The sequence below is a fragment of the Nyctibius grandis genome, chromosome 4 (assembly GCF_013368605.1).
Source record: "Nyctibius grandis isolate bNycGra1 chromosome 4, bNycGra1.pri, whole genome shotgun sequence".
In the NCBI taxonomy this organism is placed as follows: domain Eukaryota; kingdom Metazoa; phylum Chordata; class Aves; order Nyctibiiformes; family Nyctibiidae; genus Nyctibius; species Nyctibius grandis.
In genome coordinates this window covers 6,740,578-6,764,365 of record NC_090661.1, presented here as the reverse complement: position 1 = coordinate 6,764,365, position 23,788 = coordinate 6,740,578, and the positions used below count along the sequence as shown (strand labels likewise).

At 34.7% G+C, this 23,788-nt stretch overlaps 1 protein-coding gene across 1 annotated transcript in view; it reads left to right on the top strand.

Moving 5' to 3' along the window:
• KIF18A (kinesin family member 18A) overlaps positions 1-23,788 on the top strand; it is a 45,678-nt gene that overhangs the window by 8,888 nt on the left and 13,002 nt on the right. The window contains exons 7-13 of the mRNA XM_068399630.1: positions 488-562; positions 875-984; positions 5,989-6,151; positions 9,383-9,547; positions 10,707-10,828; positions 12,189-12,427; positions 22,962-23,442. Of these exons, the coding sequence (XP_068255731.1) occupies positions 488-562; positions 875-984; positions 5,989-6,151; positions 9,383-9,547; positions 10,707-10,828; positions 12,189-12,427; positions 22,962-23,442 (1,355 nt within the window). The remainder of the gene's footprint in view (positions 1-487; positions 563-874; positions 985-5,988; positions 6,152-9,382; positions 9,548-10,706; positions 10,829-12,188; positions 12,428-22,961; positions 23,443-23,788) is intronic.

The following is a 23,788-nucleotide window of genomic DNA, read 5'->3' as shown; positions in this document are numbered from 1 at the left end:
CTGAACAGTTGTACAAGAGCCAGTCCAGGTTTGTTACAGGTAGAATTCAGCTGCAGCCAATAAATGAAAAGCTACTGGGGTGTCTTGTATTCTGTTCTGTATTTGATTTTTTTTCATAATCTTTTGTATTACAGCGCCTAATTTCTTTTATGCAATATGGGGGTTGACTGTAGTTTCCATTTGTAGCATATTTAAAGATATTTTTTATAATAAAATGCACAAGATACAAGTTAAATAGTAAAACCAGTCTGAATAAATGCAAAATGTGCTTGCACATGTAATTACTTTTCATTGTTCTGTTGAGGGAAATGACATGGCTGAGGGTCATATTTTTGTTGTGCAAGTCAGAATTTTATTCATCCCTTTCCTCATAATATGGTGCAAGTGTAATTACATAGTACTTATACCCAGTGTATTTATTATGCAGGAAAACAGGAAGGAGCCTTCTTAAATTCTTAATTTCTAAATTGTTTCTTTTCTTTAACAGTTGAAGAGCAATGTTGTTAGTTTTGACAGTCACATAAGCCAGTATGTTAAAATTTGCGAGGAACAGAAGGAAGAGGTATGTAAAAAATCTATTGTTAAAAGTTTGAAAAATTGTTAAACTTTGAATACGAAAAAAAAAAAAAACAAAAAAAAAAAACAAAAAAAACCAAACAAAAACGTTTATGGGATTGAACCTATAAAGCAATATTGTCCTAATTCTCCCATATAGTTTTGTCTTTTAAGAGGAATATCGTCTCCTGCCAGTTGTAAAGCTTTTCAAGACATGAGCACAGAATGACAGGTTTTTATTTAAAAAAAAAAACAACCAAAAAACAAAACAACAACAAAACCCACTATATTGCAACTAAAAGGTGCCTTTTTGTTTTAGATCCTAATGTTGAGAGAGAAACTGAGAAAATATGAAGAAAAGCAAGCAAGCATTTCTGAAAATCATAGTGCTGCAGTACTTCCAAACAACCAGCAAGCGGATATACAAAGGTAAATTAATCACATTATGATCTTACTTCAAAACTGGAGTTTGCATAACTTGTAAAAGCATCTGTAAAACAAACTTACTCTTTTTAATATTGGTTTCCTCATTTTTAACATTGCTTTATTTAGACTATGTGTGGCTTTGCATAACTTATCAATTCTTTTCAGAACAACTCGGTGGTGGATTTAAAACGAAACAAATATTGTGTACTTGAGGAAGTTTCCTGATAACCTTCTAGGCAAATTATTCAGTAAAACGCTGCGTAATAACCACGTACTCTGATCCTCAACAAGCTGACATAACTCACTCTGACATCACAATTTAGATCAGTGGTGAAGGTCTTGCATCTATAGTTACTTTCTTAGGAAGTATTTACTAAATTGACAGAAGTGCAGCAATGTCCGTATTCTGTAGATTATATTTATTCCCATCATATTTCCATTAGAACTGCTGATATCAAGAGTAATTATTTATGATAAGAAATTGAATCTTACTAAAAGTTACGAGTTTCGTCAGTGTATATGTGGTTTGTAAAATGCTTATGTGCTTGGTTTTTTTAAGGCTTATCAATAGGTTCATTATTGTAATGAAGACTTTTCATGGGCAAGTTGGGTATTTTTCTCTCAAGGCTACCGATGTTATTATGTTATTAATGTGCAGATGAGATTCTGCCATTAATAACACAAGATTTTAGGACAAGTGTTCTCCTAGGAAGCTCCAGAGCTCTGTAGGGCTAAGAAGTTCTTTTCTACTACCAAAAGCTAAAGATTCTGGAGAAAAATAACAACGATCTTTAATCTTGGTTGATTAAAGTATTATATTGTAATGTAGGTTTTCAGAAAAACTAAAATCAAATGTAAATTTTATAAATTTCTTATCCTATTTTGAGCCAATATTTAGCAAAATTGCTATGAATTGATTTTAAGTAACCTTGACTTTTCAGATCTGATTTATATTGTTTTTCTTGTGTTATTAGAAGGATCACCATGTGAAAGCGCTATCTTTCAAAAACCGAGTGCACGTGGGTGTGTATACATATATACACACATACATATGTACACACACATATGCAGTGGCAGATAAAAATGAAACAGTGATTGTGAAAGGTCTGGTAGCAAAAATATTCAGTGAAAACCTGTATTTGTGGGAGGTACAGAGCTGGGATAGGCGGATAACACTGAGGTGTTGACAGGAAGAACACTGGAAAATTGGTGAAAGTCCAGTGATGAAAAATAACTGCCAGCCAGACAATCAATTAAAAATTCATCAAATAAAAATACAGTAAAAAGAACAAGAAAATAAACAAAACAACTAAATAGCCAAACAGCTGCTCTGCTTGTGGGCTGAAAAATAACCTAACAATAGAAATAGAATAATAACACTACCCTATTTTGTTAAACTTATATTTGAGTGTTATGTAATAAAGAAATACAATACATTTAAGAAAGGGGAAAAAAGTTGAACATTATAGCAACAAAAGCTTCCTGATAGATTTGTCTATGAAACAGTCTTACTTGGAGGTTGATAGAAATCCATCTCACAGGACTTTTAAAACTAGGCAGAGTCGTTTAATAAGAGAAAAAAAATCCTTTTTCTGGTAGGAAGCTTATCTTCATAACCCAAAAAAATGTGTAAATGTCTTACAAGTAAGATAACGTTACTATAGTTTTGAAGTTTTATTATCAATAAACTGGTCAAGATCTAGACTTTTAAAATCGAGATGATACGTTTTGGGGAGAGGGACAGTAGAATATTTACAAGGCTATTTTTTAATAATTCTAGGAACGTGTTACCAAATAGAACTTGACTGTCTCTTGCAATATACAAAAATTCCAAAATTATACTCTGTCCTAATGGTGTTGTTCCTCCTCACAGTCCAGTTTAGTTGTTTTAGTAATTGAGAGGGAGGGTGGGAAATGACACACATACATGGCAGGAAGGAGCATATGAATGCTAGCTTTCAGCAAAGCCACTTACCAGGTCATTTTTGTAGGTAGACAGAATGTATTTTGCATAAATGACAGCAGCTGCTGCTACTGCTGGCAGATATTACTTCAGTAGTATCTTTCCTGTGAGGTTTAAGAGAGGCAAGGACTTGAAGGTGTCTTTCCACAAAGAGTTTAATTTATGTTTGTAGGTTCCTTATTTTCTAAAAATTGCTTTTGTATTTCTTGGTGTCTTTTTCTTCTTCATGATGTTCCTGTCTATCTTTTCTGATGTGACACTCTCTCATGAGAGCACACAAAGTTACAAATTAAGACGTGATGTTATGAATTTGTGGCAGAAGTCAATTGATTCCATAAGAAGGTTAGGTTTTGGTGTGAAAGTCATTCTGGATCTGTCTCTGCATATCTCATCACATTTCTGAGAATTATTCACCTAGGTTTATTCAGTTAACTTTTTTTACTGGCCCGTCAAATGTGGTATTTTTTAGCCTGGAAACCTTCTGAGGCAAAAGTAGAAACCAATTCAAAGCAAAATGCTCTCTAACTGGCATTCCAGAGGTTTCAATAAACCTCTCATTCAGGTTATTTAAACTTAATTTTCAAAGAAGTGTAGGTTTCTAGGTCATGTTGATCATTCTGACAGTTTTCATGCATATTCTTGCACTGTAAGTCTTTAAGGTTAATTTAATTTCCTGTGATTTGCACTTTATTCCGTTCTATGTGTGTGGGAAGAATCGGTCAAGGGCAAGGTCTCTAAAATGTCTTTTCAAAATGCTGGACATATTCTATGCCAAGATTTTTTGGTCAGAGAATGTTTAGGTTTTAATATTCTGGAATATTCATAGACACACAAGTAAGCCTATCCCTTTCCCTCTAGATATCAGCAATAAAGTGGATGTTTCATTCTCTTCTTCCTCATGAGGATCCCGTCAGGTTCAACCTACTGATGGTGTAGGTGATGAGTTGTTTTCCCCCACATTCATTTTCAGGTTTTGAAGGTATTCTGCTGTCTTCTCCCTTCTGTTTGGGACAGGGTAGAGAGCCTTATCCACAATCTTGTATTTTGGTCCAACTGCCTATGGCTTTTGCTTTGCTGTTATGTGGAAGAGACTCACTGATTACACCGCTTGCTTCTTCAAACCCAGAGGTCATTCCTGCTCCCTCTGTTATCTAAAACTTGGAGATACGTTGTCTGCCAACCCTTCAAGTCTTGAGCCTGTTGAGGTAGACATTGGACACTGCCTTTGAAACTAACACCAACAGGTCCATGAGGTCTTTGAGATTAGGTAGTCCAGAGAGTTTATACCCTGGATATGCCTACAGGATCACTTTATCATTTTTAAGTGAATAAGGGAAGGTAAAGATAACTCAATAGAAGTGTGCTTACTGAAAGAGTGAATCTAGCTCAAAGCAGGAGTTTTGCAAAGGCTTCTACACTTGATGCTATATTTGGGACACTGATGATTATAAGTACACAAAGGGTTGATTTACCAGTAGTAGTTCCTCACAGTGACTGTACATGGAATCAGAATCTGCAGCCTCTCAAATTATGCCCAGAGTTTTACTACGAGGGAAATTGAGAGAGAGGATTCATCTTCATTTCTTATTGCTGTGTTTCCCAGGCAGTTGGGAGGAATCATATTTCTATGGATACTATGGAGGAAAAAAAATTCTTCAACTAGTTGTGCAATAAATAGTATAGTAGTGCAGATTGTATAGATAGTAACAGTGTAGGGTAACAACTCTGATACTCTGCAGCTGACTATTTTGTTCCTTAAAGAAATATTATTTCTAAATTCTGTGTATGTTTTAGTACTCATTTTTACCTAGATACGATAGCATTCTCTGGACACTTCTAGGTAAAACTGTTGAATTTCTAAAACTGTAGAGAAGAATTCTTTTGTTAATTCTGTTAGTTTTTAAAATGAGAATAATAAAAGACTAGAATAAAAGACTCGGAGTTATTCAGACTTTAGACTATGAAATGGAATTGCCTCTTCTGAAACACGCTGGCAAAAAGTCAACTACATGGCAAGAATATCTCTTCAATTTGCTCTCTAGTTGAATCTATGTGTTATTTTGTAGTATTTTTACAGTATTTAATTTTATGATCTTTTATACTAAATACTGTTTAACGGCCTTAAATGTTGCATGTCTTTAGAACATTTGCATGTTAAACTGTGCCTTTGTTCATATGTAAAGTTCTAACAAGTCAATAGGATTTTATGAAATGGCTTGTATACAAGCTTGGTCATTATTGAGATATACAGTATCTTTTGGGCTATTCTGTACTGTATTTTCAGTGTTCAGGAGGGAAGTGAAAAAGTACCACCACTGCAACTTATATTGCAGCATGGTAATGCTTCCAGGCTTTCTTCTTATCCTTGTTATTCTGATTTGTATTGCAGGCTACGGATAAGCAGATTTTGAGGCCCTTTAAACATTGGTCTGCTTGGAATATGTCTCAAATATCTTCTATCACTAGTTTGTTTGTTCCCCCTGTTAGCCTAGTATGTGTTAAAACATGATGCATGTTCTGATTTTTGTCATCCATTAGTGATTAAAATTGTACAACAAAACTTCAGAGAAAGTGGGCAACTGAAGACTTATGGTTTTCCTTTTTTGAGATAGTGAGCAGGTTTTTTGAAGGATACCTTGTGTGTCTATGGCAACAGTAGTCTGATCTGTTTAATAAATTGGTATAAGAAGTAGAGAACAGAGGCATTTAGTATCTTTTGGAGGTAGAGATAAGATTCATGTGAAGAAGTTCCAGATGTCTTTCTTTTGAATCCCAGTGTCATCTTCATAAATACAAGGTTTATTTTTAGTGACCCCTTCAAAATTTCACATCCCACTTCCATCCAGTTCAAATATGTAAAAATCTTTACTGATCTACTGACACTTTATTTAGTGCTCATCTATAACAGGCTTCACTTTTTCTCTTAGTTTTTTTATATTTATTTTATTAACTTGGAGTTGAAAGTTCCCCTTGTAAAGGAGATGGTCATAAAAAAGTCTTCAGTAAGTAATCTGTTATTTATTCTTATCCTTTGGTTCTAACAGATACAAAGAAATCCTTAAAAATGTGTTTGCAAACCGTGAGGAAATCAGAAAAGAATACCTCAATTCGGAAATGCAACTGAAAGAAAACACACTGAAGGCATATTACCAGAAACAATATCATGAACAAATTCGACTGCTATGCTCTGAAGAAAGAGTAGAAAAGGTGAGTTTTCTATAATGTAATACAAGGTATCATCTCTCTTCATTTGCTGTACTAATGTATGAATTTTGCTTCAGTAATTGTATAATTAGTTAATGCTTAAATATTTAATTAAAATGGGACACACTGATTGTCACTTAGATAACGTTTTCTGACATTAATACAGAAAATGTGGTAGTAATGCCAGGTGTGCTATTTTTTTCCACACTGCACAGGAAACTGTTGATGTGTTTATGGCTGCTAATTGTGACAACTTCTCAACTTGTCCATGTGTAGTCTCGATTGTCATAGTTACTTAAGACCTGACTAGACTTAAGACACTCATGGTGCTCTTGTCCAAACCAAAGCATATTAATGTATGTATGGTACAGCCATTGAAGCTCTTATCAGGCTGCATAATCTGTTGGTGTTTCGTAAGGAAAAGCAAGGACCTTGTGCTAAACAAGGTGGATTCTTATCATTGGTGTTTTCAGTTGTCACCAGGAAGATGTTTGGATAGTTGCTTAAGGACAGACTAATGTGAACTGCAATAATTGCATTTGGTTGCCTTAAAAATTTAAGAGAAGAATTTGGGGATTAAGTATGAACTATTGCTGTTGTGCAGCATTAAATGCTTGTGTCTTTCTAGAAGAATCAAAGTATAAATAAGTAAGCATGGTTAGATAGTATCTTAATTTTTCTGATAGAAGTCAGCTTAAGGGAGTATATGTTTTATGTAGATATGAAGTTGAGGATGGGGCTGCTTTTGCTTAGTCACAGTAACAATCTGTATTTGGCTGAAAATGATAGTTTACCATATGACTGTTTTTTTTCCCCAGTGACTCACACGAAACTTGGTCCTTAGGTAAATGCCAAAGTGAAAATATATCACATGTTTTTGCTTGTCATTAGTCATTTGAAATATCTTCATTAATGTGTTCTAGAATTCTCTTTTATGCCATAGAAACTCCAATATTTTCTATCTGGTCATACTTTTGCTATGCCTAATGCCCATTCCTCCACTCGTTACCTGTATTTCTGCATCTGTGTTGTTTTCCTGTTGCATGCCAGGTATCAGCTACAGCAGTGTTAGCCAGAAAAAGTTGTGCCAATAGGAGAACATGTATAGAGCATTCCTCTTTGTATGGAAACATAAAAAGTTAGTATGTGCCCCTGTGTTATAGTTACTTTTAACTATGTTGCTGAGTTTGAAGAAGTCTGCTCAGTTTTGACCTATTTTATCTTGAAGGTTTCTGCATCAGTCATGGAATCTTCTTTTTTACAATTTTTTTTTGTTTTTAAAGACAAGGCAAAAACCTGCTTGATAGGCTTTTAAAAAAGTATATTAGATTTAAAATTACTTCTATGTTTGATTGCCACTTTCATATTATTTTTACTGTCTGGAAAAGGTGCGTATTCCTAGAAAGCAGTCAGTCTATCTTTGTTTCAGTTTTTTTCCTTACTGCAATTGCCCATGCTGGATTCAAAAACACTTGTTGAATATGTCCCAGTTCTTCAGCCTGGGAGGGACGTTTCCTTCTATATGTCTTGTGATTTTTTTTTATTTATTTATTTACTTTTTTTTCCCCAATTACAAAACAGAGTAGCAACCAAGTATCTTGCCTAGGGCTACATGTGTTCCAGAGATTGTGTACAGCTAGCATGCATAACTGTATTTTTCCTGTTGTAACACTTCAGTGTAACATGTCTGTTCTTTTTGGGAACCTATGGGATGGGTTCATCAAATGGTGGGATATTGTCAGTACCACCTTCAATCCTGATACCTCTCCTGCACTGTGTAAAAGCTGGTGTGCAAAACGGTGCATCTGAATTTCTCTGCTTCAGCAGTCCTGAAAGCTCTTCCCTAGTCTTACTGGTCAGAGGGAACCAGTGGTCATTGTGAGCTTTAGTCTGACTCAGTTAACTCTTCCTCCTGGTACTTTCCCTAAGGAGCTGGTCCTTTACAAAGTGACTGTCTTCTCTGGATCCTCTGTCGTCTTAGCAGATAAGACAGTCTAAAGAGAAAGCAAAGTGCAATTCTGTCCAGAATCTAGTCTTTGACCTGATGAGTTGCCTGGAGCACACCTGCAGTTCAGGTGTCTTTACCATGCCGGTTCTGTGTTCTGCACGCCACGTGTTGAAGTAAGCGTTTTGAAAAGCCAGCTTAAGACGTGCAATCTGTATCTCTCCACGTACTATTCCTGTTTTCTACAGTATGTTCAGAAGGGCACCAGTTAGAGTAATTTCTGCTTTGTGCATCATTAGGGAGGTACATTCAGATTTTCTTATGACATTTTATAGTAGAACTAATTTGACCTGCTATTCTAAATATGTAGATTTATTCTAATTAGTGAAGTTTTCATTTAGAGTGTTAATTTTGGAATGTACGGACGTAGAGGTTTAGGTTATATAATTTTTAAAAACTAATTGGGTTCTGTGTGTTTGGTTTTGTTGACTGTAGTAATATACTTCAAATGTTTGTGGTTTTTCGTTTTGTTTTTTTATTAAAGTAACTAAAGTTTAGGCAGAGCTGAACTTCGTGAACTCTATCTAAAGTTAATGTTCTCTGTAGCTAGTTGAGTTAGTGACCTAATTTTTAGAGTATACTGCAAACTATAGTTGTCCTATGAATAGAAAGAGTCCCCTTTGCCTTTTTAGGACACTACCTCATTCATATCGAGTTTGCTGTTGCTGATTTTGTGCCTTTTTTGTTGTCAGATTTCAGAGAAGTATTAGAAGAATTTTGATGCTTTAAGATAGAGGGTTTTCCTTTAGCAAAATACTATATCCTTTAGTGGGCTTTTTCTAGGACATATGGCATTAGGAAAACAGAGCAGATAAAATTCCTTCTTCATATTCATGCTTGAGTTACTAGAAATTATTAGGTTATGTTGTATCTAGAAGTGTGTTTGCCTGTATGTGCATGTATATTTTTTCCAGTCTTTCCAACTTAAGATAATGATGGCGTAGAACAGAAATTTATCAAATCCAGTGTATTATTCTTTAAAGGAATAATCAAATTACTATATTTTATGTTATAAGGGCTTCCAGGAAAAAAAACTTGAAAATGTTTAAATATAATTCAGTAATGCCCGTAAGGAGAATGTGCTACTTCACTTTTATTAAACTGGTCAAAAATGCAAAATGTTTGTTATGCACAGTTGAGTACAAAAGTATGGAAAAAATAGTTTTTTATATATAGAGATATTTGTGAACGTCATTTGAAATTTTTTCCCCTTAAATGATGTTTTTTAGGCCAATGGCAAGTGGGATCAAAGGCTTGCAATGCTTAGAACCCACCGCATACACTTTGAGAAGAAGAAAGAAGAGGAGCTCAAACAATTTGAGGAAAATAGCAATTGGCTTCATCGTGTTGAAAATGAAATGGGCCTCCTGAGTCAAAATGAATGTATTCCAAAGGTAAAATGCTTTTCACTTCACAGGCAAATTTCATGCATTGTAGGCAACATCTGACTAAACTGTTAAGAATAGATTTTTTTTTTTTTTTTTTTTTTTTTCTTCTTATCGTCTTGCTTCTACTCATGGCTTCTGCCATTCCTTCAGGGTGGTTTTAAATTCTAGTGTTAGCTGTTTCCATTCTTCTGCCCTAAAAGTGCTTCATCATTTATGCAAGTATTCCTTGTTCGTGAGAGTATACAATTACATACAAAAATGCATGCTAAAGGGGAATAAGCATGCTATGGCTGAGCAGTTCAGATGGCTGCCAGAGTGTTGATCTTACTCCTGCCCATACACTTCTAGTCTTGCCTTTACAGTAGCTCCTGATGCTCCTCTAACCATGTGACAACCTAATTCTTAGCCTGGCCAAAAAAACCCTTCTTTTTTGGAGGGTGCTAGGGGAGGAGTAGGAAGGGGAAAAGAAGTGGGAAGTTGTGTTAAGTTCTCTGCCAAGTCTTAGCAAGTAGAGTCAGCTCAGTGCAGCCTCAGGCAAGCACCAGAGCTGGCAGAAGGGAAGGGATGAAGGTCTGTGCAGGAACAAGGAGGAGAGGAAAAGAAATGTGGAGTGTTCTTCCTCCCTGCCTTTTTGTTTCAGACAGCAATTGGAGTGGCTTAAATGACAGTGTAATAAACCCTTATGTGACTCACATAATGCAATGTATTTCAATACTTATATTTTTATTGGGATGACTAAAATGTGTTGATACCTTAAAAGAAATTAAGATATTTCAAACAAGATACTGGCATCTCAGGAAGATGACTGAATACAGTTGAAGACTTGTCCCAGACAATGTCACTGAAATTCAGATATAGAATACAGGAAATAGGCAAGCATATTTTTGGGCAGGCATAGATAAGCGTACCTGTGTGTCTGTTGGATTCTTAATGCTAATTACAGCACACCGACTTTGGTCAAAGGAATCTACAAAGCAATATTTATGTATGTAAATAAAAATCAAACAATTCATACTTTTCTACCATAAAACTTAATTATGTAGATCCACTCCACCTTTACTTTTCAATATAGGATGAATTAATATTATTTTTAGTTTAAATTTTAGTTTCTCATTATCAGTTTGATGTGCAGTTGTTTGTTTTTTTTTCTTGCTAATTTCCAAAGGAACTCTCTGAAGATCTGCAGCGTTGCCATTTAAAACTACAAGTTAAAGACCTGAAAGCCCAGATTGACCACATGTTAACTCTGGTGTCCCTTCAAGATCAGCATTATAAGGAGACAGAAAAGTAAGCATGGTTTTGTAGCAGACATGATAAGACTTCTGACATTTGTAACTTCAGAAGACATATGTATAGAATTCAGTTTTAGTTGAAACAGAAGCAAGATTTTTCTGAAACTTTTTTTCCTAGAATAGAATTGTGTTTTCTTAAGCAAAAAGATATGTAAAATAATTTCATCAGTCTTGGTCTGTATCCACCATTGTTTAACAGAAACTGCAAGTATACTCTAGTGCTTCATATTTCTATTTAATTTTCTTCTTTGCATAGTTTTTACAAATTGTTCAATAGATCAAGGTGTCTTATTTTCTTCTTCTGTGTTGAACAGCAGCATTGATTTTTTTTTTTTGTAAGTGTTTGTGTTCTCTTTTAATTTCTTGCACTGTAGACATTAATTTACTTGTATTAAAAATTGTTAGTTAAAGTCTTGTATAGCTAGCCAGACTGAAAAAAGCTAAATTTGCAGGTAACCATCAGCTCTTTTGCTGTTATCAGTCTCTTGAAAATGTTGGAGACTAGCTTTCAGAGGGTGACATAAGGAATGGGAAGTAATCGCAAATCTGTTCAGTCAATAAGTATATTAAATTTATAACTAAATCATTCCATAATGAAATAATCAGCTTTTCTTCCTCCTTTGGAGAAAACACTGTTACCATAAGCATTACAAAAAATGAAAGCCTGTATAAACAAAAACATAAACCTGCAAAACTGAAAGCAAAATTTTTGAAGCTACATTGTGAGTAACTACAAAGTTGCATCTTTGGGTTTTTATATACGTATCCCTTTCCCTATTGCTTCTTTAATCTCCACAGTTAATAAATTCCTGTGTTCAGGTAGAATTCCTAAACTTTTGTCACTTTAATTTGATTTGCAGTTGTGTGTGGATCTTAATTTATTCAATTCTTTAAAGATCCTAGTGTCTAAATTTATTTGGACTAGGCTTCTAATAAGGTTTTGTGCACATCTAATTAAGATATGTTTGGTTTAAACCACATTATTTGGTTTATACTCTTCTTCATTTATCTGATACTTAATTTTAGAAAGTCAGAACTCAATCAGGATATACTGACTATATTTCTGTGATGTTTGAGGGACTGAAGATCTTGGACAATGAGGAAAAACTATACTTAGCAAATGCTTAGAGTGAAATACAAGATTTTGCAGAAGAGAAAAATCACTCTACTTAGTCATGAATATTTCCTCTCAGTGTCATGGTATACCCCCAAAATAAATTAAAATAAATTACACAGCCGAACTTGGGTGGGGAGAAGGGCAAAAAACTCCTCATATTCCTAATAGTGGCAGTGCTAGTAAGGATCAGATTAGTTATGGTTTAGTCATATTTGTCTTGCCTCTTCTTGTTTTACAGAGTAGTAAATACTTTGCTTCCACTTCTTCGCAAGCAAAACCTGGCTTTGAAAGAAGCTGGGTTGACAAATAGTTCAACTGAGGCTGAATTTGAGGAGGTTGTGCAGTTGATTCAAAGACAAAAATCAGTAGCTTGGGCTGACCAGACTGAAGAAAAGGAACAAAATCAAAACCAAGAACGAGAGTTGTCATCTGTTTTTGCATTCCCACAACTTATGAACAGACCAAACACCCCATGCCGTAAGTATATAATTAATTTGTTCTCTATTGGACATACTTTTAAATGTCTCCTGCAAAAGCTATATGTCATCCATAAACACAGTGGTTGCACACTTCTGCAAATATTGAAGCCAAATGTAAAACCGAGCCTCAGACCTCCTTTCTATAAATCATATACCATTCTTAATTGGATATAGGAAATAAAATTACTTTTTCAATGGCTAGACATACTCTGCCAACAGATAACTCCTTCCTTTTCTTGTTGTAATATATCCCATATACCAATGTTCCTACATCCTATGAGTGTTATTAATAATTCCATTTGAATCTTTCACATGACATTGATGGAAAAGGAATCATAGTGTCAGTAAGTATTATAATTCTGTTGAAGTGATTTGAAATGCAGCTGCTACAGTTTTGCACAGTTTCAAGCAATGGCTTTGAAGGGGATGAGATTTCCCATTTACAGGTTGACGTGGAATCAATTTAGTAGAACACTTTATAAGTTTATTTTTCCAAGAATCAAAGGATTCACCATTTCTACTATGGAACTGACTGCTTTGCTGTATCCTGATGACCACATTTTTTTCCCCATAACTCTATGTATCCAGCTTTTCTTTAGCTGTAAAGTGAGTTGCCCTGGAGTGTAGCCTGGGTAAAAAGGGATGAAGAATCCTTCCAGAAGGCGCTGTTCTGAGGGAAGACAAGAAAATCTCAGCCTGATAGTTCAGCTGCTGCAGGCCAATGCTTCTATCTTGTGCCCTGGATAGGCAGCACTCGGCACACTGGAGCTTTCTGATTACAGCTGATAATCCCTAAAATTGAAAGACATCCATAGGTAACAAGGGAAAAATGGATAAACTTCAGCTTCTCAAAAGCTGGTAGTCATGGAAGAGCATTGACCGTGGAGCACTGTGAAATTAGTTCCCTGCTTCCTTTAGCTTTCTTACTCTACACAGCTCACTCTGGGGTTGAGAAGTACTCTGCCAAAACTATTTATTACCTCTGTTCTCATTAAGTGTGTATGTGATTTTTGGTATATGTTTGTATCGCTGATGATGACACCAGATAGTTGATTTCCAGTATTTCACTGTCTGCAATGTAAAGGTCAGACTGTGCTGAGGATGGGCTGGGGGTTTGGGTAGAGGTTAGGAGGGCTGGGAGATTGATGTTGGGTTGATTTTGGTTTGCAGGGGTTTTTTTTTGGTGTGGGTTTATTTTTGTGTTTTCTGAGAGAAGGAAAAGAAAGTTTGCAGATTTGCATGATCATAGTTGCTGTTCTGCCAACGCTAGTTAGGGATTCAGCAAGGTTGAAAGCAGTTGTTGGCTTGCCTGTTTCTCCTTCCCTCTTGGAGTGAGGGCATTGATGGAAACTGATGGGCATTGATGGTGGACCTCAGTGGGTGGCAACATTCTTCCACTCTGCTCCATTCTCATTTCCTATGTAGAAGGAAATTGGATACGATCTTGGATAGCTGGCAACCTTTTGGAAAATCATGGTAGTGGTAAGTATCTGCATTATGTAGCATTGCATTTTTTAAAACTCATTTTCTGGTCTGTTTATTCTGTCATGGTAAAGCAAATTACGTGAGTTTGGAGGTGGGGGTTGTTTCCTGTCATAACTCGTCTGAGAATTCAAATACTGTAACATTTTATTTTCAGTGCTAGAACACTGGAATCTTAAGTGCTAGCAGTTCTGATTACAAAAATTGCCCTATTCTTATTTCAAAACATGTCTTGGGTGTGTATATACATATGTATATATATGCTTATATTTTCATTGATAATTTAGGCTGTGATTATCTGCCTGGAATTTTTAATCTTTTTATCATGTGAAAAAAAAAAAAAACTAAAAATGGCTTTTGTGACATTAAGATTGGATTTGTGGAAGTCTGTGGCTGAAGAAGGAAAGAAATACAAACTTCTCTAAACTACTTGTAAAATAAGAATTCACGACTTTTTGCTTGGAGATCTGTGTTGTATGTGTGCAAGGCAAACATGAAGCCATGCTCCTGGCTGGTATTTATTTTGTCATAGGTATATTTTTTTATATACTTTTTTCAGTTTAGGGGAACTTCTTTTCTGGCAGAATAGGTAGGGATAGGTACCCAAATACAGATCCAGTAAACTGTATAATATAGTTTCTAACTAAATATTGATTGTAGAGATTCTGTCTTGTCATATGTTGGCTATCGTTGTCGTGAATTTTAATTCCTGACGCTAGTAAGTTTCATTAGAGTTCTTGATTAATCTACTTCTGTTCCACCTTTCTTGAAGTCCTGTGTTGTAAGAAGCCAGATCTGTTCTTACTGAAATTAACACTTCTCAGGGGTTTTTTTTATGCTCTTCATCTGATTGTGTGCTCTTTCCATTTGCTTTTGACTAGAAGTATGTGTTGATACTTATAGGGGATGTTGCCAGGATTTTTTGTCTAAATTACTGAATATTTTTAAGCTTTACAAAGAATCTGCCTCTCTCTCATTGGCAGCTTAAATTGGTGAGCCAACATAAAATAAGTTTTCTTCAACAGCTTTTTTTCCCCTCAGTACTGCTTGTTAGTGTAAGACTTACTCTTCAGTAGGTAGCCATTGTTATATAAAAATTTCTAAACAATAAGTCACTATACAGAATAAGTCATATTGCTACTAGGTACTAAAGTACTGAGAACTTGACATTAGACATTTGAATTTGAAATTGAATTGAGAATAGGCTTTGCGTACTGGAAGAAATTAAAATAAAGTTTTAAAAATTATTAATTGGACATTCAATTATTTAATTTAAAGCATTCAGATAACAAGTAAACATGAACCAAAGCAGCTCTGCTCAGAAAAAATAAACTCCTTTCAAAAAATATTTTTACAGTATCATTTTAACTTTAATGTGTCCTTACCTAAAATGCTACTGGTGTTGACACAATCATTTCCATACATCTTGAGAGGTAGGATGGAAACAAAGTAATCCACTCATCAGTGCTTTAATTTTTTTTCGGTTGAACACAAAATAAACGCAATGAAATAGCTCTTCTTCAATTGTTTGAATTCGCATTTAAAGTGTGTTGAACTATTAGCTGATATTACGTTATAGAAATCCATTCCTCTTGTGCAGAATGTATATAACAAACTATTAAGAAAAAAATCATAAATCAAAAAAAAAATACATTAGCATGGGAAAATATGAAGTAGTACAAGAGCAACATCCCAGTCAGAAATAGGAAGGATGTAGTAATTTCTTTTTTCCTTTAAAGATGAAATAAATTATTCAAGAATCCAATTCCTTCTCCCTAAAGTCATCTCGGATATATGCTTGGCAAATGTTAGTAAGAGCTGACCTGAGAACTTTGTGAACAAATAAAAAAGAAGATTTATACAGACCCCCTCACACCTTTGGCGCATTGATATTTTAGTATTTATAATTTGTTCAAGATGTTGGGAGGGAGATAGTGTTTTGCACCAAGATGAAAAAAAAAAAAAACCATTAGCCACATGCTACACAGTGGTCATTACTCCTTACATAAAAATCCATATTTCACATATAACTTAATTGCATGGACTTCAACTTGTCAGCAGGAAAGAGAAATGTAGTTCATTTCTTGTGATTTGATTCTTATTTTTCATGTTATAAGTTGAGAGCAGTAATTTTTTTTTAATTTAATATAAGTATGTCACCTTGTGTTAGTGTCTCAGAAGTTTCTTTTCTAAATAATCTGGGGGAGAGAGTAGAGAAGTTAATTGGTGGCAATGTAATATTTCTTTCATATGAAACATAAGTCTAGACCATCTAAGAGGAAGAAAGTGTACTAGGTCTGCTGGTAACAAGTGTGATGTATTGCTTTTGAACCTATGTTATCGCATTTGAAAGAATTTTCTTTGAGATAAAATCCCTCTGCAAAAATGAGATGCTGCTCATGTAGAAAACAGTAAGATTCATGAGGAAAATATAAAATCCTCTTCAGTGTAAGCTTATGAAGTAATAATTACTTATCTTTTGTTGAACTCAAAAGTATCTAAGGATGTATGCAGTATCCATGTGTTATCCATGTTTGGAAATTTCAAATTCAACAACAAAATACAAGTTACTGTTTAGTCATGATGCGTTTAAAATGGTAATGCTGCAGAAAATCATCTGTGCTTAAAGGAACCTGACAAATTCTGCATGTCATAAAACATGAGGTAGTAGTCATTGCAGAAACTTTTTTAATGACCCTGTAATCTTTTGCTGGCAGTCCTTTTAGAGGGAGCCATGACACTGTTCGAATACAAATGAATTGTTCTTGAGTGTTTTCACATAAAAATTAAAATGCTTTAAGTCATATAAATAACTTTACTGGTTACAAGCACTGTCCCCAAAAGGCTGAAGCAACTGAATCGTTTCTGTGGAACAGGAAAAGCTGTGAAAGCAGGGCCTTAACTTCTCATGGTTTTCTTTGGAATTAACTACATCCAACTATCTGATCCTAAAGGAGGAAGTCAAACTAGTAATGGATGTGGAAAAAACATCTAAAAAGAATAAAGGGAATGACAGCAAAGGTGAAAGGGTAGGGATTTTTATTTGAGGTTTTGTTGAAAGTCTCTTACAGAAATAAGTTTTGAAAAATGTATTCCAAATGTGCTTAGTTTATTGTATGAAGTGTTTTTGACATTACTGTGTTATAAGATCCTTCTTTCTATCAGGAGCTTTGAAATACAAAAGAATTTTAGCTGAATTCCACTCTTTGTTTCTAATGAAGATTTCTTCCTTGGAAAGGGTCTCCTATGTATTAAATAATATGAAGTCATAGTGGGAGAGGAAAAGATCAAGAGATTCTCTGGCCATCCGTTCTACATCTGTTTGTATGGTCAAGTTATCAAGATAGTCAGTTCTTGGGCTTAAAAACTCTGATTTTTAGAGAAAGCTAATTGAAGCTCATAAGCTTTGCCAAAGCACATGTAGTTCTTCACTACAGGAACAGACCTCTTCATAACCTGTTTTTCCTTTAATCTTTGAAACCCTTAAACACCTTCTATAAAGGTCTTGCTTTGAGAGTCAGAGATGTACATTGCTAGCTTACTGTGTGAATCAGCAACCTCATCCAACCAAGTAATATTGCTTAGGCATTGTATCTACAGTAGCACCACCATGGGTACCAGAAATAGGTCTCAGAAAATTCACGATTTGTCCTAAGTTAATGTTACTTGCTCTTCTGGTTTGTTTAGACAGTGCCATACTAATGCAGCTACGCATGACAAGTAATTTGATCTAACAAACAATCGTTTTGCAGTGCGTGCTAGCACACTCTACATGTAATGATTCAAGGAGTATTTTGTAAATAACAGAGTATCTGAATCTTAAATTTCTGATTGCTCTTGTTTGAGGTGGTTTTTCTTCCTCCACCACTTCAGAATTTAAAAATAAATACCCTCAAATTTAATCTAAAGTGAAACACTTTATCTTTTAATTTCAATTTGTTCATGTAAAAATAATTTAAAAATATTTACACAATATTAATTTATCCCACTGAGCACGTTCACGTTATGCATTTTTAAATGTTATTTTTCCTTGGTAATTTAATTTGTTTTCTTAAATAAAAATAATATTTTAAAATATGACTGAAACACATTATTTTCAGAACCTCTACTCTTGCTCGCTTTCATTATGAAGCCTTAACATGGGGTTTCCATAAGATGTCTTAACCATATTTTGTACTCTATATTAATAAGAAAGATATTTTTTAAATGATTGTTTCATCAATGTGTACTATTTTTAAGCGTCCACCCATACTAACTATTTATTCTGACCTTAAATATAAATTAGAATTCTTGTTTTGTAGAGGAAATACAGGTTTTCCACTATCATTTTTGTTCACAAATACATTAAAAAAATAGATTAAGTTTGTGTATGCTTCTTGAAACCATAAATGTGCAACCTCATGAACAACTCGGCTATTTCTAGTCAAGTAAAGCACAAGTTATGAAAACAACAGTTCATTTAAAAATGTAATCAGGCCTCCATTCTTGGGGGTTGGTTAGTGGAGAGCCATACAGTATTCATAGAGTATGGACTGACAGGTGGAGAGTTATGACTGGTATTTGCAAGTATTTCTGTGAATGGGAAAGTTCTTGGCATTGTTTCAGGCATCCCATTTCCAGAAGCCTTACTGTACATTACCATTGAGAGAATGGAATTGATTTACAGGAAAAGAAAGAAAAGGCATCCATTACCTCCCTTTGTCGCAAACATCCGAAAGCAAAGTCAATTTATTATTATTTTGCATGACAGGAAAAATTGGGGTGTAGTTGAATGTAGTAAAAGATTTGATTAAAAGTAGGAAAAGCATGTGTTTTGTATATAGGAAAGATTTGTCTGATATTGAGCAGCTTTTTCACACTGTCCTATATGACTTTAAGTATTTTTTTTTTTATCATGCTTTGTAAAATAGTACACCTGACCATTGGGACCCACAAGAATGCAGCCTGGATTTTAGTCTTTTCCAGTTCACAGCTGTTGTTTGCAAAACTGTTGTGAAACTGGCTATCACAGTGACGCCTTTGGGTCACATGAATATTAAATAACTGAAATGCATACACTAGACCTCATTTGCAATTTGGAATTCCATGAGTCAGTTGTTAAAAGAATCAAAATGTATGATTAGTATAGTGATTGGAACAATCATTGGTAGCCCACAAATGTTTATTGAAATGAATACATTAATATTTTATTTCACTTTAGCAGAACAACCTGGTAGACTTAATTTAGCACAGTTTCCAGAAATAATTCCCTTATGGATGTATTAACATGAGTTCCAGAAGAAGAGAAGCCTTGGCCATTATTTTGTCCGAAATGTCAATTAGAACTAACCCAATTCATCAGAGTCATCTTGTCATGAACTCTACTCACTTTTGCTATGACTCATGTTTTACAAATACTGTGTTCTGCTTCTCATATTAACTCACAAGGCTGTAAATATCTAATATTGCTATGTTTCTCTCCTGATCAATCGGTTCTTCTGAGTAGTCTTTTGGGACAGATAGTACAACAAGCTAATGACCAAAACCACCTCGTACCGTTTGATGGGGGGTTGTTGGTCAGTGGAGGATGATTTTTATTTTTAATTTCCGAGTGAATCTCCTAAGAAAAATAACATGCTGGTGATGTTTTTGTTTACTTTCTTGCTTACTGTGCTAGGAACAACTTAATGCTTTCACAAAAAGATTTGAGAAGGCACACTTCTTGAATATTTTATATGCTTTCCAATACTTAACTGGAAAGAAAAGCTAGTTTTGTTTTAATTTTGTTTTACAATGAGTTTCATTCTAGAAATAAATAGATCTTAAAAATAGGTCTGGGTTTTTACTAACAGCTTATTTTTGCCCTATATAGAATTGCTGCAACTGTCTTTTTATTAATGTACTTGTATTACAGTATGAAATACTGTTCATTATGATGAAATTCAACAAATTATTAATGTTGACAATACTTTTGTGTTCTTCGCCTATCTAGTTCATGGTTTAAATACTTGCATTTGCAGTTAATTTTAAAATGCTTCCAGTATTTAGTCCTGGAGAAGCTTCTAAAACTTGGCACTCTCACCAAAATGTTTCTCCATCAGACTTCCTTCCTAGTAACTTTAGGGCATTAGCGAAACTTCAGTGTCTTACAGTAAGCAAACTTTCTGAAACTAGAACCTCTCTGTCCTAATGTAACAACAGACAAATAGAATTCTAACCATTATTTTTTCCAAAACACACCCTTTCAGATGCATATAAGCAGGAGGAGAACCTAATAATGTAACACTTAAAAATGTGTCCTGAAATGTTTAATGGATAGTTATTTCCAACGCTAGATTGAAATCCTTAAATAAAGCTTATTCTTGTATTTAAGAATATCAGCTGTCAAAAAAAAAAAATCTTTAAAAGAAAGTTTTAGCCACAATTTTTGGTTGTGATGACTAGAAAATTTTTTTTTGAAAGAAATAAATGTTAGTCTTTTACATAGAAGAATCATATTATATTCATGAAACCAAAATTAAAGAGCAAGCATGTTAGTGAACCATAGAGCTGTTGATAGTGTCACAGAGTACATATTGAAAATGGTTCATAAGTAAGTTTCTTGCTTCTTAACAAGAAAATCCTACCAAGTCTTGGAGAAAAATGCCTTCATAGAAGTAGGCCTATATTATTTCTGGTGGAGGTAAAAATTATTTGTGGAACACACAGGCTCAGTTTTACTTACCCTTTCTGTTTCACTGCTCATGGAGAATATTCTGAATTAGCTTAATGTTTACATTCAACCTATTGCGTCTCAGCAACTGGCTGCACTTCACCTGGTGAATGCTGACCATGAATTAGACTAAGATTAAGTATGAGGAAATAATGTTTTTTGCATTTTGACAAAAAAATAATCCCTACACATATATACAATGAAATGAACTGTACACAGGCACACACACCCACAAATTCACAATTCATCTATTTCATGTCAAGCAGTCCTCTCAGGCCCGAATTTTCTGTGTTTGTGTTTCTTCGAAGCTGAAAACAGCAAAACAGAATTGTAATTGTTCATGTAACTTTCCAGGCGTCTTTTCCCGTAAGCAGTTTAGCTTAAATTAACCTGCTTTTATTGTTGTGCATTGTCAGAAGAGATGTTGCATATTTGTTGAATCATAGTAGTTTAAACATTGTTCTTTCTGAAATTGAGCCCTTGAGTGAGGAATAAATGTTTGTTTTCTTTTTTCAATGGTTTCATTATTGAATTAAGCTGTGGCAACATAGAATAGATTTGAGGCCTATAAATTAGCATCTAATTTACTTGCTACTTGTACACGCTTTGATACTACTTGTTCCATCCTCCCAGAACAGGTCTAGGTCTCATGGTAGTCTTTAAATCCTTTCCTGTCTCCTCATAGCTCTAATTTGTACCTTCTAATTGGGCATCATCTCGTGTAGCTGGGCATGAGGAATCCAACATACAGTATGTCTAGTTTCAGTGTGCACAAAAAACTGATGCTGAGATCATCCTTTCATCATTTGAAGGCTTTCCTTGAGTGAGGCTCTTATTTGGGCCTTTTCCCGAAGACATCCGATTTCTTGAGGGTGTTTCGGGAACTGGCATTTTTAAAGCTTCTTGCATATGGCAAATTGGGCAATGAGGTCAGAATTAAATGGGGGCTGACAAGTGGTAAACAGTCAGAGAAAAGACTACAACCATGTAAGCTTTGCTTTTTGTAAGAAATCAAACTTGACGGGGGGTGGAATAATGCAATATGTGGCTTTAATCAATTTTCCTCCTTTTCAAAGGATTTTTCTGGAACAGCTAAAATGCTGTAAGTGTTAACACATGAGACAGAGCTAAAGAAGCATCCAAACTGAGGAGTTGACACTAACTTTCTTAATCTGTGGCAAAAATAGAATGGAATTTTAGAGGAAATAAATATTTTTCAACACTGTTACATGAATACCATAGCTAATTCCCAAGTAACTTGCAGCAGTTTAAAAAGCAGGAGCTCTTTTTACAGTTTAGTTGCTTATAGGAATGGAGTAGGCAATGCAGAAAGGGGAAGTATGATACTGTGGCTACCAGCTGAAGTGGGGCCACCATAAGCATTTTAAGGGTAGTAGTCTTCATTTCTTAAATTTGCACTGAAAGTTAAATATAGAAGCATTTGGGGTTTTGACAGCCCTCTCCTACTCTTGATTTTTTTTAAAAAAAAAAAAATCCTTATTTTTTTTGTTATTAACTACTTAAGTCACCAATAGCCTAGCCATTTGAACAGTGCTCCGTGTCTTAAAATGATTCTTCTTTACTGAAAACTTAAATAAAAGAAAGTCTTTTTCTCTCTTACTTTGGAGATTGCCTTTATTACCACCTGCTTGAAAATAAAAAATATTATGACACTTCAAGAAAAATAGTATAAATCAGGATGAACGGGAATGGCCAATTACTGCTGCATTGCTTGGTTTGTTATTTTTAAGAGTGAGGGTTTTAGTAAAGAGCTTTTTTCCAGAGTTGATCTATTGAGATCACAAGATCCAAGTAACTTCTTGCTTTCCCCTTTTCCAGAACACTACTTTCTCATTTGCAATGTCAAAGAATTTTATCCCTCTAAGTAATTCTATGTCCTTCCTTTTACAACAGTCTCTCTCATTCTATTGCCTGATACTTGCTAGGGAAAAAATGTCCATTATCAAGAGGCAGCTGTAGATTACTGTGATAGTACCATCTTAAATTAAGAGTTGTGTCATGATAATGCTATCATTTTCAATACTCTTTACTCTTCCATTCCCTGTTGTCATGTGTCATATCTTTCTTGTGATTACTTGTAATATCTCTAGGATTAACTATATCAGCCTATGCATATTTATAATACTTTAAGTGCCACAGAACAAATGCTACCATCTGGACAATGCTGCAATAGAAATAATTTCAGTTATATGATCAAATTAATATATAAATGAAATAAATAGTATTTGTAATAATTTCTGCTAATAAACATATTGCAGCAGAGAAAAGGAGGGAAAAAGCAAGATTTAAGTAGTAAATATAGGTAAATGTGCTAACCATTGTTGACTTTGTTGCACAGGTACAACTTCCCGTACTCCATCACAAGGAATGAATAAAAAAATACAACAAAAAGAAAATGTAATAACACCACAGAAAAGTGCTAAACTGAGGCTAATGGACTCTCCAGTCACAGCAAAAAGTCCTGTTGCATCCAAGCGCTCCAGTCTCAGTCATCTGGAAGATCCTCTTACCGAGGAGGTCCACCCTATTGTGTATACGCCAAAATTTTGCAGAAAGCCAGTACAAAGTTGCTGTTCACAGACTGTGGTAAAGAAACCTTTACACCTTGAAGGCCTCCGGGAAGCCAATGCATGTGATATAGATATGCCAGTGAAAAGGAGTAGTATTATGGACTCTACATGTGACATAATCCCAGAGTGCGATGAAACTGACATGAACGCAACAGTAATTTTCTGTGAAGCGACAGGTGAAAAAACTGAAATGTCTACTGACCCATCTATGAACAAGTCAGAGCCACGCAGCAATAGCATTCCGCAAAGGTATTTTCCATTTATATGGACAAGGACTATTAGCCAAACAATTTAATCCTGTTTATCTTCACAGCTGGTTTTTTTCATTTATGTCAATTTTATTTGTAAATCCAACATTTTGAAAATCAAACCCTCAATTTTAATCAGCATCAGATTCCATTCTGCCATTATTTGAAATCAATGGTACATTAGTGACAACAGACAAAGTTGAAAGCTTATACTATTTTACAAGATACATACTGAAAAGAAAATACAGCACTCTTGCCTGAGGCATCACAGACAATTTCAAGTTACTTTCTCTAAGCCTTACTTTACTTTTCCTGTCTGTGAAATGGATACCTTAACCTCTTTGACA